Source organism: Hirundo rustica, chromosome 20 (assembly GCF_015227805.2).
Source record: "Hirundo rustica isolate bHirRus1 chromosome 20, bHirRus1.pri.v3, whole genome shotgun sequence".
Classification (NCBI taxonomy): domain Eukaryota; kingdom Metazoa; phylum Chordata; class Aves; order Passeriformes; family Hirundinidae; genus Hirundo; species Hirundo rustica.
The window spans coordinates 10917402-10929901 of record NC_053469.1 but is presented as its reverse complement, the minus strand read 5'-3'; the positions used below and the strand labels follow the sequence as shown (position 1 = coordinate 10929901).

Here is a 12500-nt window from a genome sequence, read left to right as displayed (position 1 = left end):
TGCCAGGCAGGCAGAGGGACACTGTGGTTTGTCACTCCCTCCCTGCTGTGACAGGAAGCCAGTGAGCTGACAGCATGCAGAGGTTTGCACAACCCCAAAGCAGCCAGTCCCGTAGGCAACTTCACAAGCACATACTGCACTGGGGAACCCCTGCACCATGGGCACCTTGCACCACAGGCATCCCATGAGGAAGTACTCATCTGGGATCAGTGATTTTGGGGTTGAGTGACAGGACATGGGTGAGACATGACTGCTCCATCTGCACCTTGCTCTTTGCCCCTCTACTCAGTACCATCAACTCCCTTGATATAAACAACTCTTACTTGTCATGAGTTTCCTTTCCAGTTTTCTTCCCTGTGGCCCTGAAGTCACCAAACCCTACCTCTGCCACCCTGCAAACTGCCGGGTGCCCAGCAGGACTGCGAGTTGGCAGAGGGGACACCCCTCCCCTGGCACAGCCCTTGTGAGGTGGCAGCTGGATGGGCACACTGTGCTCTTCTGACTTCTGTGGCTTCCGATTTCCGCTTTGTTGTTTTCTGGGTCAACCAGAAGTGGAACGGGAGGGGCTGTGAGTGCCCACAGATGCTGGGTACTCATGGGCAGTGGGTACCAGTATAGCAGGATGTGGGGGTCCCACAGTGGGCTGCAGCCCTTGCATGGCTGCATGCAGAAAACCAGATAGTGGAAATGTGGAGAAGCAAACCTTTGGGAGACGAAATCTGTCTCAGATTTCTGCTCCTGACCATGCCAGCCTCCTGCACCCCTCAACTGCCAGGCAGCACTGGGCAGCAGCAACAGCAGGGGCAGATTCTGGTGGATGCCACACACGGCTGTGCCCCTACCCTGTGGGCAGGCAAGTACAAGGCTCCAGGGAGCAAGCAGGGATGCAGAGGGGCCCCATCCCATAGGGCTGGAATCTAGCCCAGCCCAGCAAGCAGCTGCCTTTTGTGCCCCTATTCCAGGCAGCCCTAGAGAGCAAAGCCCCAGCAATCAGCCATCAAGCTGAAAACACAGCTTTCCAGGAGACTCCCTACAGGCTTGGTTGGGGATTTCATTCTGCTCAGGGGAAGGACCCTTGAGAGAATGGACTGGGGGCAAACCAACTGAGATAGTGTGGTGGGAAAAAGTAAAGGGTCATCCCCCAGATGTCTCTGCTCCCAGCAGCTTAGCTCCCAGTGCCCAACGGACCTGCATGGCTGGGTTATCATCCCACCAGACTGCATCAGCTGGATGACACCTATGGGAACATTCATTCCTCCCCTGTCAGCACCATACTATAATGAGGACAGCCACAGCTTTCCAGATCTCTTCACTGTCTACCCTGTTACATCCTCCTTAGTCCTTTCTCTGTCCCTGGCAGATGCTGGAGCAGCCTACAAACAAGCTCACACTGCTTCCCACCTTCCCAGAAGCAGCTACAGCAAACCAGCAGCTTAAACTGGGTGGAGGATGACACCCCCCGCCCCCCTCCCCCCACTTTTGATCCCTATGCTTTGGGGGGCAACAGCCCTGACAAGCTGGTACCGCTCCAGGGCCAAGGCTTCCACCAGTCATGGAAGGAAACCAAGCTGCAGACAGCCAAGAGCTGAGTGCTGCTGGCATGACGGGGACATGTCCACCTTTTTAGGGTGCCTTGCTCCAGCCCTGCTGTGCCCCTGCATGCAGGCAAACCTCAACAGCTGGGCTGCAGGAGCAGGGATGCAAGGAAGGCAAGGAAAGGGTTAACTCAGTCTTGCCTCAAAGAACTCCGAGATTTATTTCACTGCCAGAAGGGAATGTGATTAAGAACAAAAAATTTCAAAATCATCATTAACTACAGCAGGCTGGAAGGTATGGGATGCTAGCAGCATGGACAAGGTAACAGACCCCCTGGGCTGGGCCCTCCAGGGAAAGGTGGTGTCCGGGCAGCTGGACTTGGGGTGGGGAGGGGGATGGGGGTAGAACAGAGGCTGAAGAATGGGGGGGGGCTGGGGGTGATGCTGGGCACAAAGCACTGGGGAAGACCCCCCAACCCAAACAAGCCTTATCAGCTGCCCCAGAGGGGTGAAGCTTTCTTGTGCCACAGGATGAGGGGTGTTGGGGGTTCACCTTCTCCCTCTTGCCCCAGATCTTGGCTCATCCTGGCCACCCAGGAGGGTGGGCAGCCCCATTGGCCCTGGGCATGGCACCCCAGCCCTGTTCTACATGACAGGGCAGAAGAAGACACCTGGGAAACTAGATCACTACAAAATTTTTTCCTTTTTAAAAACTACAACCAAAAACCTTTAAAAAAAAAAAAAATAAAACCACCCCCTCCCCCTACCCTTCCCAAAATCTAAAAAAATACTTTTTTCTGCATCTCACAGGAGAGCGCCTGGGCTGAGGCCAGGCACAGGCTCAAGAGCCCTGGGCACGTGTGGTTTCAGAGGGTGCAGTGGGACAGGAGGAGCTGCCCCCAGGAGAGGTCAGAGGGGGGCCAATGCTGCTGGGACCAGTAAGCTCACATAACAGGCGAGGGCTGGAAGCATCTGCGGAGAGCAGGCACCATCCCTGGGCCAGGCTCTCAGCCCCTCGCACCCCAAAAGCCCCACGCATCAGCCCAGCAAGCAGAAGCAGGGCTGTGCCTGTGCGAGCCCAGGGCAAGGGGGGCTGCCCCAGAGCACCCGCCCACCTGCGGTGAGCCCACAGCCCCTGGTTCAGTGGCCGCTGTTGCTCATGGAGAGCCCAGGCTGCAGCGCTTGTGGGAACATCTCGGCTTTGTGGAAGGTCGGCATGTAAACAGGAGGGGAGGGTGCCAGGCTGTAGCCCTGGGACGTCACTGGGATGGGCAGAGTGGAGGGCACCAGGGGCTGGTTCATGTCATACATCATCCCCTCTGCCTCGTTGCCGTAGGGCAGCAGCAGCCGTTTGCCTTTCTGACGCCGGTTGCAGAACCAGACCCGGACCACCTGTGGGGACACAGAGAAAGGTGAGGGGGTGACCCAGGCACGCTGGGTGGGTGACAAGGAGACCCTTCTGCCGGTGGCATCTCCACAGCACCCCAACCTGCCAGTGCAGCCCCCTCCCTGTCACAACTCCTTGCAAGGCTCAGCTCAAACGAACTTCAGCCATGACCACATTCCTGCTGCTTCCAGAGAGATGACAGAAATGGCAAATGTTAAATAGGAAAGAAGATTAAAAATTGAAAGAAAAGTTCTTGCCAAAGGCTGGTGGCATAGCCAGATGAAGCCAATATGCAGACTTGAGTATTGTTAGTGGGTTGTTGTTTGTCCCTCTTCTGGTGCTTTTCCACTTCAGAAGAAAAACATTGTAACTTTCCATGTGGGTTCTTGGGATCAAAAATTAGCTTCTTTGGAGATGAATTAGTATCAAAGGACTACTTTTATAGGATTACTTTCATATATTTATGTACATATACACAAACACAGATGCCTGTAGTTGGGTCTGGGAGCTATTTTTGTCTCTCTTAAGTTTTAAATATTTAATCTGTGAACAAGTCTTCTCTGGAACCAAGTGGGTTTTTCTTTTTCATATTGACGAACCATATATATATCCCAACCGTCTGGCAGAGCTAAAGGGCAGCTATTTACATCTCTCCATGTGTATTTCATTTTTCCTCTGGGCTTAAGTATCAAACTGGCAGGAGCTCAGAAGCTGGCACCATTTGGGCACCCATCCTCCCCACCTTCCCAACCTACATCTTTATCCAGGTTGAGGTCCTCAGCGATCTGGGAGATCTCCTGGGGACTGGGCTTCACACACTTGCGGAAGAAGCTCTCCAGTGTCCCTTTCACATTGGTCTCGATGCTGGTCCTGCGTTTTCTCTTCCGGGCTTGGGCCAGTACTTGCTCTGCATTGCACATCTGGGAAATAAGAGAGGGAATATGTTTGGTTACCAGGTGGAAGAGGCTCCACCAGGCTTGGGACACATGTGTAGCTGGCTGCAGAGCTTGGGGCACAGACTGTGTCCGTGACTCTCCACTGAGCATCATTCCACTGTGACTGGGGCCTTATCCAGTGTCCCAGCACTGCCAGCAGTGAGGCCGGACACATCTTTCTGCACTCCTCCCAGGGTTCCTCACGGAATGGGGCAAGCTGCATATTCAGTCTATCTGAGACTCCAGCAGGACCTGGCTGCTCCAAAATGGGAGCTGCCACTATCACAAGGTATCTGTAGGGGGATTTGGGTTTCCTCCCTCAGCCTGGCAGAAGGTGATACCCAGTGGTTTGCCCTCAAGCCAGACTCAAACCATACAGCAAAGATGGTGCTGTGGCACAAGATGCCTTCTGTTCCCCTCTTCTCTCCCTGAAAGCACGTGGGAGAGGGAAGAGAATCTGTGGCCTCAGGGCTTGCAGGTACCCATCTCCCAGTCCCCTCAGCCCTGCACCTCTTGCATGTTGTCTGTGTTCTCCGCCTCGTTGAGCCAGCGCTGCAGCAGCGGCTTAAGTTTGCACATGTTCTTGAAGCTGAGCTGGAGCGCTTCGAAGCGGCAGATGGTCGTCTGGCTGAACATCTTCCCTGTGCAGGCAGGGCAGACAGGGCATTACACACCATACCAGCAACTCCCCAGGATTGCCACCCCCGAGCTTGCCCTGTTCCTGGGAGACCAGGAAAGGCATTATCCCTGTTCCTTAGGCAGGGATTTAAAGCCCTGTAACACATCTCAATAAGCAACTGTAGACATTTTAAACCAGTTCCCTGTGAGCTCGAACCTTCAAGCTCATCACAGATCTGGAGACACCCTTCCACGAGCCCCGGCCGGGACCGGTGCTTGATGCCTCCTTTGCGGATCGTTAAGGAGCAGAAATTATTAGCCCAGGTGATTCCAAACCCCTCCCGGGCCTCTCCCTTCCCACCGGCTGTGGGGGAACTCAAGGGCCCTCCCCCTCACCGTAGAGCGTGCCCAGCGCCAGCCCCACGTCAGCCTGGGTGAAGCCCAGCATGATGCGCTTGTGCTTGAGGTCCTTGGCGAACTGCTCCAGCTCTCCTGAGGTTGGCGCATCCTGGCAGGGACAGAAAGACACTGAGAAGGGACAACTCCCGCTCAGGGTCTCTCGGGGTCTCCGAAGAACAGCAGCATAAATTGGCTCGGCTGAGCCCTCGGCAGCACTGACACCGACCAGGCTCACACAGGACCCAGCCCGGCCACGCACAGTGCTCAGCTCGACCCAATCTGGCGCGGCGGCAGTCAAGGACAGCGCAACGGCACCAAGAGCTCCGGCTCTGCCTCAACACGCCCTGGAAATGTTCCCTTTGTCCTCTGGCTCGAGCCCTCCCGGCCTGGCCAAAGGCAGCACCGATGATCACACTGGCCGAGTCCCAGGTTTGCCCATTCTCACTCATCCCACGACACGTGCGCACGGGGACGTTCCGTCCTCCCGCGGCGTGGGCCACTTTCCCATGGCTCTCGGGCTGAGGCAGCCCCTCACCAGCCGCTCTCCCGCCTGGGCCGGAGCAGGGAATAGACTCACGTGAAGAGGGACAAAAGCGCCCGTGAGCCGCCTGGGATTTAAGCACCTCTTTGCCACGAGCATGCTCTTCCCGTTCCGGCAAGCGGCTACCCAGGCGCTTCCCACCTTCCTGCCGCGCAGCCTTCAGCCTCTACGGGGGCATTTTGAAGCCTTTAACCCAATTCCCCGTTTCCAACGGGGTTTCGGGTCTTCCAGGAGTTTCTCCTGTCAGAGCCACGGCCATTAGTTTCTGGCGTAAATCGGCATCACTGAAGTCGGGAGCATCCCTCCCACAACGGAGGGATGCCGTCGCACATCGCTGTCCTGTAGCTAGAAAACGCCATTCATGACCATTCCCCACCCAGCGCGGCCGGGTTGCGGCCCTAGGACACACACGCATCGATCGCGGCGTGGGACCTCCCGCAGCTCCGACCCGCAGGCGGCAGAGCAAATCCTCCCAACCCCGTCAGGGACCAGGCCTCGGCACCGGCCGCCGCTGCTGTCCCCGGGGCGGCTTCGTGATACGTCAACATTGAGAAATATTAAAAACCAGCGCAAACCACGAATTCAGTCGTGCCGGGAACCAGCCCTACTGCCCACCCCCCCGCCCTCATCTCCGTGCTCCCTCTGCCCCAACAGGCTTCAGCTCGCAGTCACGGCGCTGCACTGCCCCCAGTGTCACGCCGGAGCCGGCCTTGGGCATCGCTACCCGGGACGGCCCCGTCGGTATCGCGTAGGGGAAGCTGCTCTCCCGAGTTCCCAAACCCCCCTACCTCACCCCAAAGTAGCCTCCCCAAGGCTCTCCCGCTACCGAGAGTCCGACACACGTGGGACGAGCCCCAGCGCCGTGGTCAGGGCTTCTCCCGGCGGCACCCGACGGTGGGGCCGGACAGGTGGCACAGGCGAAATCGTGGCAGTACACGAGAGTAGCAAACCAGCTCCTGCCGACGGGGCTCCGGACGGGGAGGAAAGCCCCAGGGGCACACCGTGTGCGGACGGCGAGAGCGGGGCAGGGCAGCCCGCCCCATCCCAGTCCCGTCGGGTCTCACCTCCTCACCGCTGTCGCTGGAGTGTCCGCCCTCGCTGGCGGCGCCGGTGGAGCTACCGCTGCTGCCCAGCCCCGAGGGGCCGCCGGATACCGGCTGCAGCGCGGCGGGGCAGAGCTGGGGGCCAGGGAAGGCAGGGGCGGCCGGGCCAGGGAAGGACGGCCCGGGCAGGGCTGCGGGACCGGAGGGCGCGGGGCCGGCCCAGGGCGGGGGCGGCCAGGCCGGGCCGCAGCAGGCGGCGGTGCGGGGCTCGGGCTCGGGCTGGCTGCAGGGCCGGCCCGGGCGCGGCTCCGTCTTGGCAGGCGGCGCGGGGGCGGGCGGGGGCAGCCAGGCGCGGACCGGCGGCGGGTCGCGGGCGGGCTCGGGCTCGGCGCTGGCGGCGAAGGGGAAGAAGAGCGGCTGGGCGGGCGCCCCGTCGAAGCTGCCGCGAGGGAAGGGAGGTCCGGCGTCGGTCAGGAGGCCGAAGGGGGCGGCCGGCAGCCCCCCGTCCGGGCTGAACATGCTCCCCGCCGCCCGCTGCCCTAGGGCTCCATGCGGGGGCTGCCGGCCGCTGCCTCCCTGCTGCGGCGCTGCCGGGGCCTCTGAGAGCCGCGGGGCCGGGCCGGGCCGGATGGAAATGGGCCCCGGCCCCATTGGGCCCCGCATCGGTGGGTCGGGCGTGAACTTGATCCCCCAGGGGGGCGGGGGGCACGGAGGAAAGGTGCGATGGGAGGGGGCTGCGCCGGTCCGCACCCAGCGCCGGCGGAGAGGTGGATGGGGCGGCCCCGATGGGACGGGGAGGGGGAGGACACCGATCCTGCCTCAGGGCCTGGCACCCCTCCTGTCCCGTGGGACTCGAGGAGACCCGCGTCCCTCTCACCCCTCCGGCCCCACGCTGTTCGGGGGACACCACGCCAGTGTCAGGGTAGCCACAGCCAGCCGCGGGGTCTTCCCGCCTGGGAACCCCAGCGCTGCAGAGCCTAGGCAAGAAACGGGATGGCTTTGGAGTGTTATTGACGGCATGAACCGGGCCCGGGGGCTGGTGTGAGGGCAGCTTATCCAGCTGCGGCAGCCACTTGTCCCCAGTACAGAGGACAAGCCGCGCGATGCTGGTGTCATCGTGCAGCAGCAGCCAGGGCTTGACCATCACCTCTTGCCCCTTTTGATGCTTGGTCTTGTTGACTGAACCTTAGCTTTTTGGGGAGCATAGACAGAGCTGAGGCCCCCGGTGCCCCTTACGGTCTCACCATTCCTCTCCTCTTCCTCACTCTGCAGAGAAATGTGGCTCAGAGGAGTGTGTCTGTCCCTCTGGCCCCAGAACTCAGGGTATGTTGTCGGGGAAGGAACTGCAGCCCCAACTATTGTGTCCATGGGCTCCACAATGAAACGTGCTCCATATTTTCTCTATCTTAAAGACTTTCTCTTCACACTGCCCTTCACAATGGCATTGCCAGGGCTGGCTCCAGTCATTTCCCTTTTACTTCCCTCTTGGCTCAGGACCGGGAACCTTCCCGACACTGTCATTACATCAGCCTCTGCTTGGCTCTGCCCGATGCCAGCTCCTGCGTACAGGCAGGTACCAACAGCGTGGGCACTCCCTGACCTCAGCTGGGGCAGGGCGAAGGGTACTCCTTCTGCCAGCAGTCCGTGATCCCAGTCGGAGCGAGGCAGGGAGTGATCCCGCTGCCGACAGTGCTGTCTTGTTTATTAACCCAGATTACCGGGAGCTGCTGCCGTCTCGCACTGGAGATATAGCGGGGAGATAGGCTGGAGCATCCTCCCCCGCGGCGGGATGGGAATGGGGCTGTGGGCGGGGGAACTCGGGGAAGGTGCTTGATGATGTTTATGAAGCGCTTGCTTTGGCTCCCGAGACGGCTGGAACCCAAGGACTGGCACCCAGGGAGGGATGCCCTGGGACAGGCACTCAAGGGCTGGCAGACAGGGACCCATACTCACAGCTGGCATCCAGGGACTGGCACACAGGGACTGGTGTCCAAAATGCCAGCAGCAGCCCGTAGGCCAGCACATGGCACTGTTACATGTCAGGGGATGTAGAACAGCTAAGCCTCTTGATGATATTCCTCTAAAGAAAAAAATGTCCCGGTGGATGAGCTGGGATTAATGTCTGTTTCTGATGCCTGGCAGGACATGTACCAGGCTGCCCATTCTGGCTGTGCCAGACTACACCAGGAAGGAGGGCAGCCCCAAGGAAATGAACTAAGGATTCAAAAACTTTGTCAAGTGGGGACATGGACAGCCCTGAGTGAGCCCTGTGGCTTCTAGTCCTCGGGGGTCTCATGCTCAGAGTAGTGAAGCACCTTCCCCAGCAGGGGCTGGATTGAATCTGCCAGGGGATGACCTGGCCCATGCTGCCGGGGATGCTGGACCCAGTGCTGTGCAGGCAGACCTGCCCACTGCCTGCTGTGCTGCTGCCTGCCCCACTGCCAGCGGGCAGAGGAAATCTCTCTGCGGGACCCCGATGGCAGCCATCAGCCCTGCTCCTCCCGGGCTCCTGCTGCGGCCCAGGGCTTCAGAAGCTCCTTGGCTGGGCAGTAACTCCCTTTCCCTTTGATTTATTGTTCCCGGGCTGGACCCCCTCCTCCTGCCAACCTACTTTTTCTTTCCATCCCCCCGGGAAGCCTTCCAGGCCCCCCTCCCCCCCTCAGCCTCTCCTTTTCCCCCCCGGCCCTCAAACGCATTCCTGGTCCTTTCACATACAGACGGAGGGGAAGGGAGACGTTGACTTTGAACCGGCCCCTTTGTAGCCGCGGGGCCCATTGTGGCGGTGATGGTTTTAGCTGGGGGATGTGGAAGGAGTCAGTGGGGTTTCTCGGTGTGCGCCCCCCCCCATACATTTCAATGATTTTGTGGGAGCTGTGTGAGGTTAATTGTGTAGGGTCTTTGAGCACCAGTGACCACGTCTCTGTCTCTTCTGCCTGCTCCAGATGCATGCATCCTTTCATCAGCCCATATCTTGAACCTGTGTTCCAGGCTCTTATAAGTGTATATTATTAAGTTGGCTTTTCGCAAGATGTGTGCTATATGATTAATAACTTTGTTGTAAGGATATAAGTTTTTATTTCTGCTATTAGAAAAAAAATAGGCATAGTGGTAGTAGTTGATATAGTATGCTTAAACTGCCTGTTTGGTCGGGATACCATCCAGTGAACAGGTAAAGAAGATCCTGCTATTGATATATACCAACGATCAGCACCTACCATCTGAAGAAAGTATGGACCAAGGCCCACACTGGAGGTGATAGTGAAGACACAGCCAAGAAACACACATGCTCTAAAAAGGCGGACCCAAGGAGGGACCATGCAAAAGAGTTCCTGGATTATGGAAACAAGTTTATGGAAAAATATGAATATGCAACAGACTGATGCAATAGAAAGGGTATTTAAAGAATATCACTGAAATAGCAGGTTGAGGACTTGGCTGAATGCCAACTCATCCAGCCGGCCGTAATTTTGTTTAATCTGTCTCCTAATTGTCTTATTTTATTAAACATATTTCTTAAAACTTACCAGGAAAGTGAATCTTGTTTTTCACACAGGCTTAGCCAGGCTCTGTCTAAGGCAGCCAGGGATCGGTGGGATCCTGCTCAGAAAATGGGAGCAGAAATAAATGTCTCTGCTTTACTGGCTCGCTGAGATGACAGCAGGCTGGAGAGGGCTGAGATGTACATCTGCTCACCCTCCCTCTGCTGAGTGCGCTGGCGTGGCACTGGTGCTTGGGAGTTTAAGAGAGTGGATGAGCACAGATGATGTTTTATTCACGGTCAGGTCACCGAGGCTGTGCTGGATACCCCTGAGTTACCCGCTGACAGGGGGCTGCAGTCCTACACATGGTGGGTCAGGGTCCCATGGTGAGGGGAGCTGGACAGGGGGTTCATCTCCAGAAACCCCATGCTTGGAGGAACACCGATCTGCTCCCTGTCAACACAGCTTGCTGGGCTGCAGCTGGCCTTGTAGGACAGTATGGAGTCAGTGCTTCCAAACCTGACCCAGGGGAAAATCAGAGGGTTTTTTGGTCCAGTCCTGTCCCTTTATTACAAAGGCCCTGGGCTGTAATGTGGGTCTCACCCACACTACCACAGTGCCTGAACACACCAGTGGGCCACTGTACTGTGTTACAGCCTGGGGAAATGAGGTGGGGGCTGAAGCCCTTGGATATCTGCAGCACAGGTGCCCTGTCCCTGGACAAATGACCCTTCCATGCCTGGATGTGTGGTAGGGACAGGGATTCCCAGGGGACATAGGGCTCCTGCAGCCACCGTACCTGGGGTGAGGGGGTTTTTCCACGCAGAACAGTCAAGTTTTACCATAAGCTAGAATAGCTGGATGTGCTCCAAGAGAGATTGCTGGGCTGTGGGAGCAAAGGAAGTACAAATTTGGGGACCTCGGCAGAGAGGAATGGGGTTCAAGGCTGGGTTTCCCCAGGACTGAGCCCTGGGGGCATCTCGGGTTATGTGGGGTGTGTATAGCCCAGGGGTGCCGCTGGAGACCCCCGGAGAGAAGCATCCCGGGTGGGTGCTTTGGCGGTGAGTCAGCGCCCACCTCCCGGCGTCTGAAACCAGGAGAGATGGTATCAGCCTGATGGGGGGGCTGGCGTGATCAAAGGAGCTCGGCTGCACACAATGCAGGGACTCGATAGCCCTTATCTGTCATCCCCGAGGTGCGAAGCGCCCTGGGGGCGAGGGGCAAAAGGGGGGGTGGGTGCTGGGTGCTGCAGGGCGGGGTGCGGGGGCTCCCACCCCACCTTTCGCTGCAGAAACTTCTCCTGGCAAATACCGAGACAAGAAAATTCTGTCCCTGGTAAAACCCTTCGGAAGGGTTTGAATGCTCCTCCAGCTGCAGAAACAGGATGGCTGCTCACTGTTCCTTAGGGGAGGTCTGGGGACCACAGCACCCTCCCTCCTTGCCGTCCTGTCCCGCTCCGCTGTAGAGAGGAGCCCCCCGAGCCGCGGGCCCCACACCACACACTCGCATGGGTCTCAAACAGAGTCGTTTAATAAAATCTCCTTTTAAAAGAACTACAATTCATACAACGACGACGAGAGGTGTGGGGAGAGTGGCAGCAGCCCAGGGGAGGGAGCGCACAGGACATGGGAACAGAATTGGTGCCTCCATCAGTCACCCCGCCAGGGCCAGGGACCATGGCACGCCACCACGCAGCAGCGTTCCTGCCACGGCTGCCGTGCCCACGCCTGCCCGAGTGTGCAATGGCTCCGCTGAGGACACCAGGCGGCCGTGACAGTCCACAGCAGAGGCTGGACGTGAAGCCACACCTGTGCAAAGTAACCCAAACCCTGTTTTGGGCCTTCCACTGGAGGGGTTCATGGCCTACGCACCCGGGAGGGTTTGAGGAGCAGCACTGGGCTCCAAGTAAGAATGTATTGGTGAGGGCTGGTGAGGCTGGACACGAGCAACAGAGAGGTACAGGGAGTGTCTGAGGCCCAGGATGTGCCGGGGATGGAGCAGTGGAGACTGTCGCCTGCCACAGAGGGATGCCCAAAGATCACACAGTGCCGGGCTCCACAGGGATGCTGCCAGAGCATGGGGTCTGTGGGGTTTGAAGCAGCACAACAAAGCCCCCATGCCTTTGCTACCCCTCTCAGCCAACGCAGCTCCCTCCACTCCTCTTCCTTCCTCCCCCACAGCCACATAAGCTTAAAAATAAGAACCTGAACACTTTTTCTGAGCTTTTACCCCACTGAGGCCTGTTGTAAGAGAAAGTCCACCCTCTGCCAGCACAGACTGATGTGGACTCCCAGGTCACAGTGGCACTGGGACTGTCCATGCTGCAGGGGACCTGAAGCCCAACACGCCTCAAAGGGTCAGAACACAGGGCAGCATCTGAAGGAGCATCCTGGGGAATGATGCCAGTGCCTGCTCGAGCTGGTCCCACTCCTGCCATTGGCTTCCTGCTGCCAGGAGCAGGAGCACCCTGCTGCCAGGAGCTGCCCAGACTGGTGTGGAGGCAGAATGGGCACTGAAGCCCTTAAGTGATGCCACCTGCTCCAGGGAAAGACTCCAACCCTGG

The 12500-nt window shown here is 58.4% G+C and overlaps 1 protein-coding gene across 1 annotated transcript; it reads right to left on the bottom strand.

The window, feature by feature from the left end:
* Positions 1-1813: 1813 nt before the first annotated feature.
* Positions 1814-6977, bottom strand: LOC120761731 (POU domain, class 5, transcription factor 3-like). Its single transcript, XM_040083341.2, has 5 exons — positions 6480-6977; positions 4872-4983; positions 4368-4498; positions 3678-3842; positions 1814-2927 (listed from the first exon to the last, which is right to left on the bottom strand). The coding sequence occupies exons 1-5, from the start codon at positions 6975-6977 to the stop codon at positions 2676-2678; spliced, it is 1158 nt and encodes a 385-aa protein (XP_039939275.1). The 3' UTR covers positions 1814-2675.
* Between the last annotated feature and the right edge of the window lie 5523 nt (positions 6978-12500).

Excerpts from the sequence above, each read along its gene's own strand:
- LOC120761731 (XM_040083341.2), bottom strand. The coding sequence starts at position 6,977 with ATGTTCAGCCCGGACGGGGGGCTGCCGGCCGCCCCCTTCGGCCTCCTG. Across the intron at positions 4,984-6,479 it reads CCAGCGACAGCGGTGAGGAG|GATGCGCCAACCTCAGGAGA; the intron begins GTGAGACCCGAC and ends TGTCCCTGCCAG. Across the intron at positions 3,843-4,367 it reads ACACAGACAACATGCAAGAG|ATGTGCAATGCAGAGCAAGT; the intron begins GTGCAGGGCTGA and ends CTTATTTCCCAG.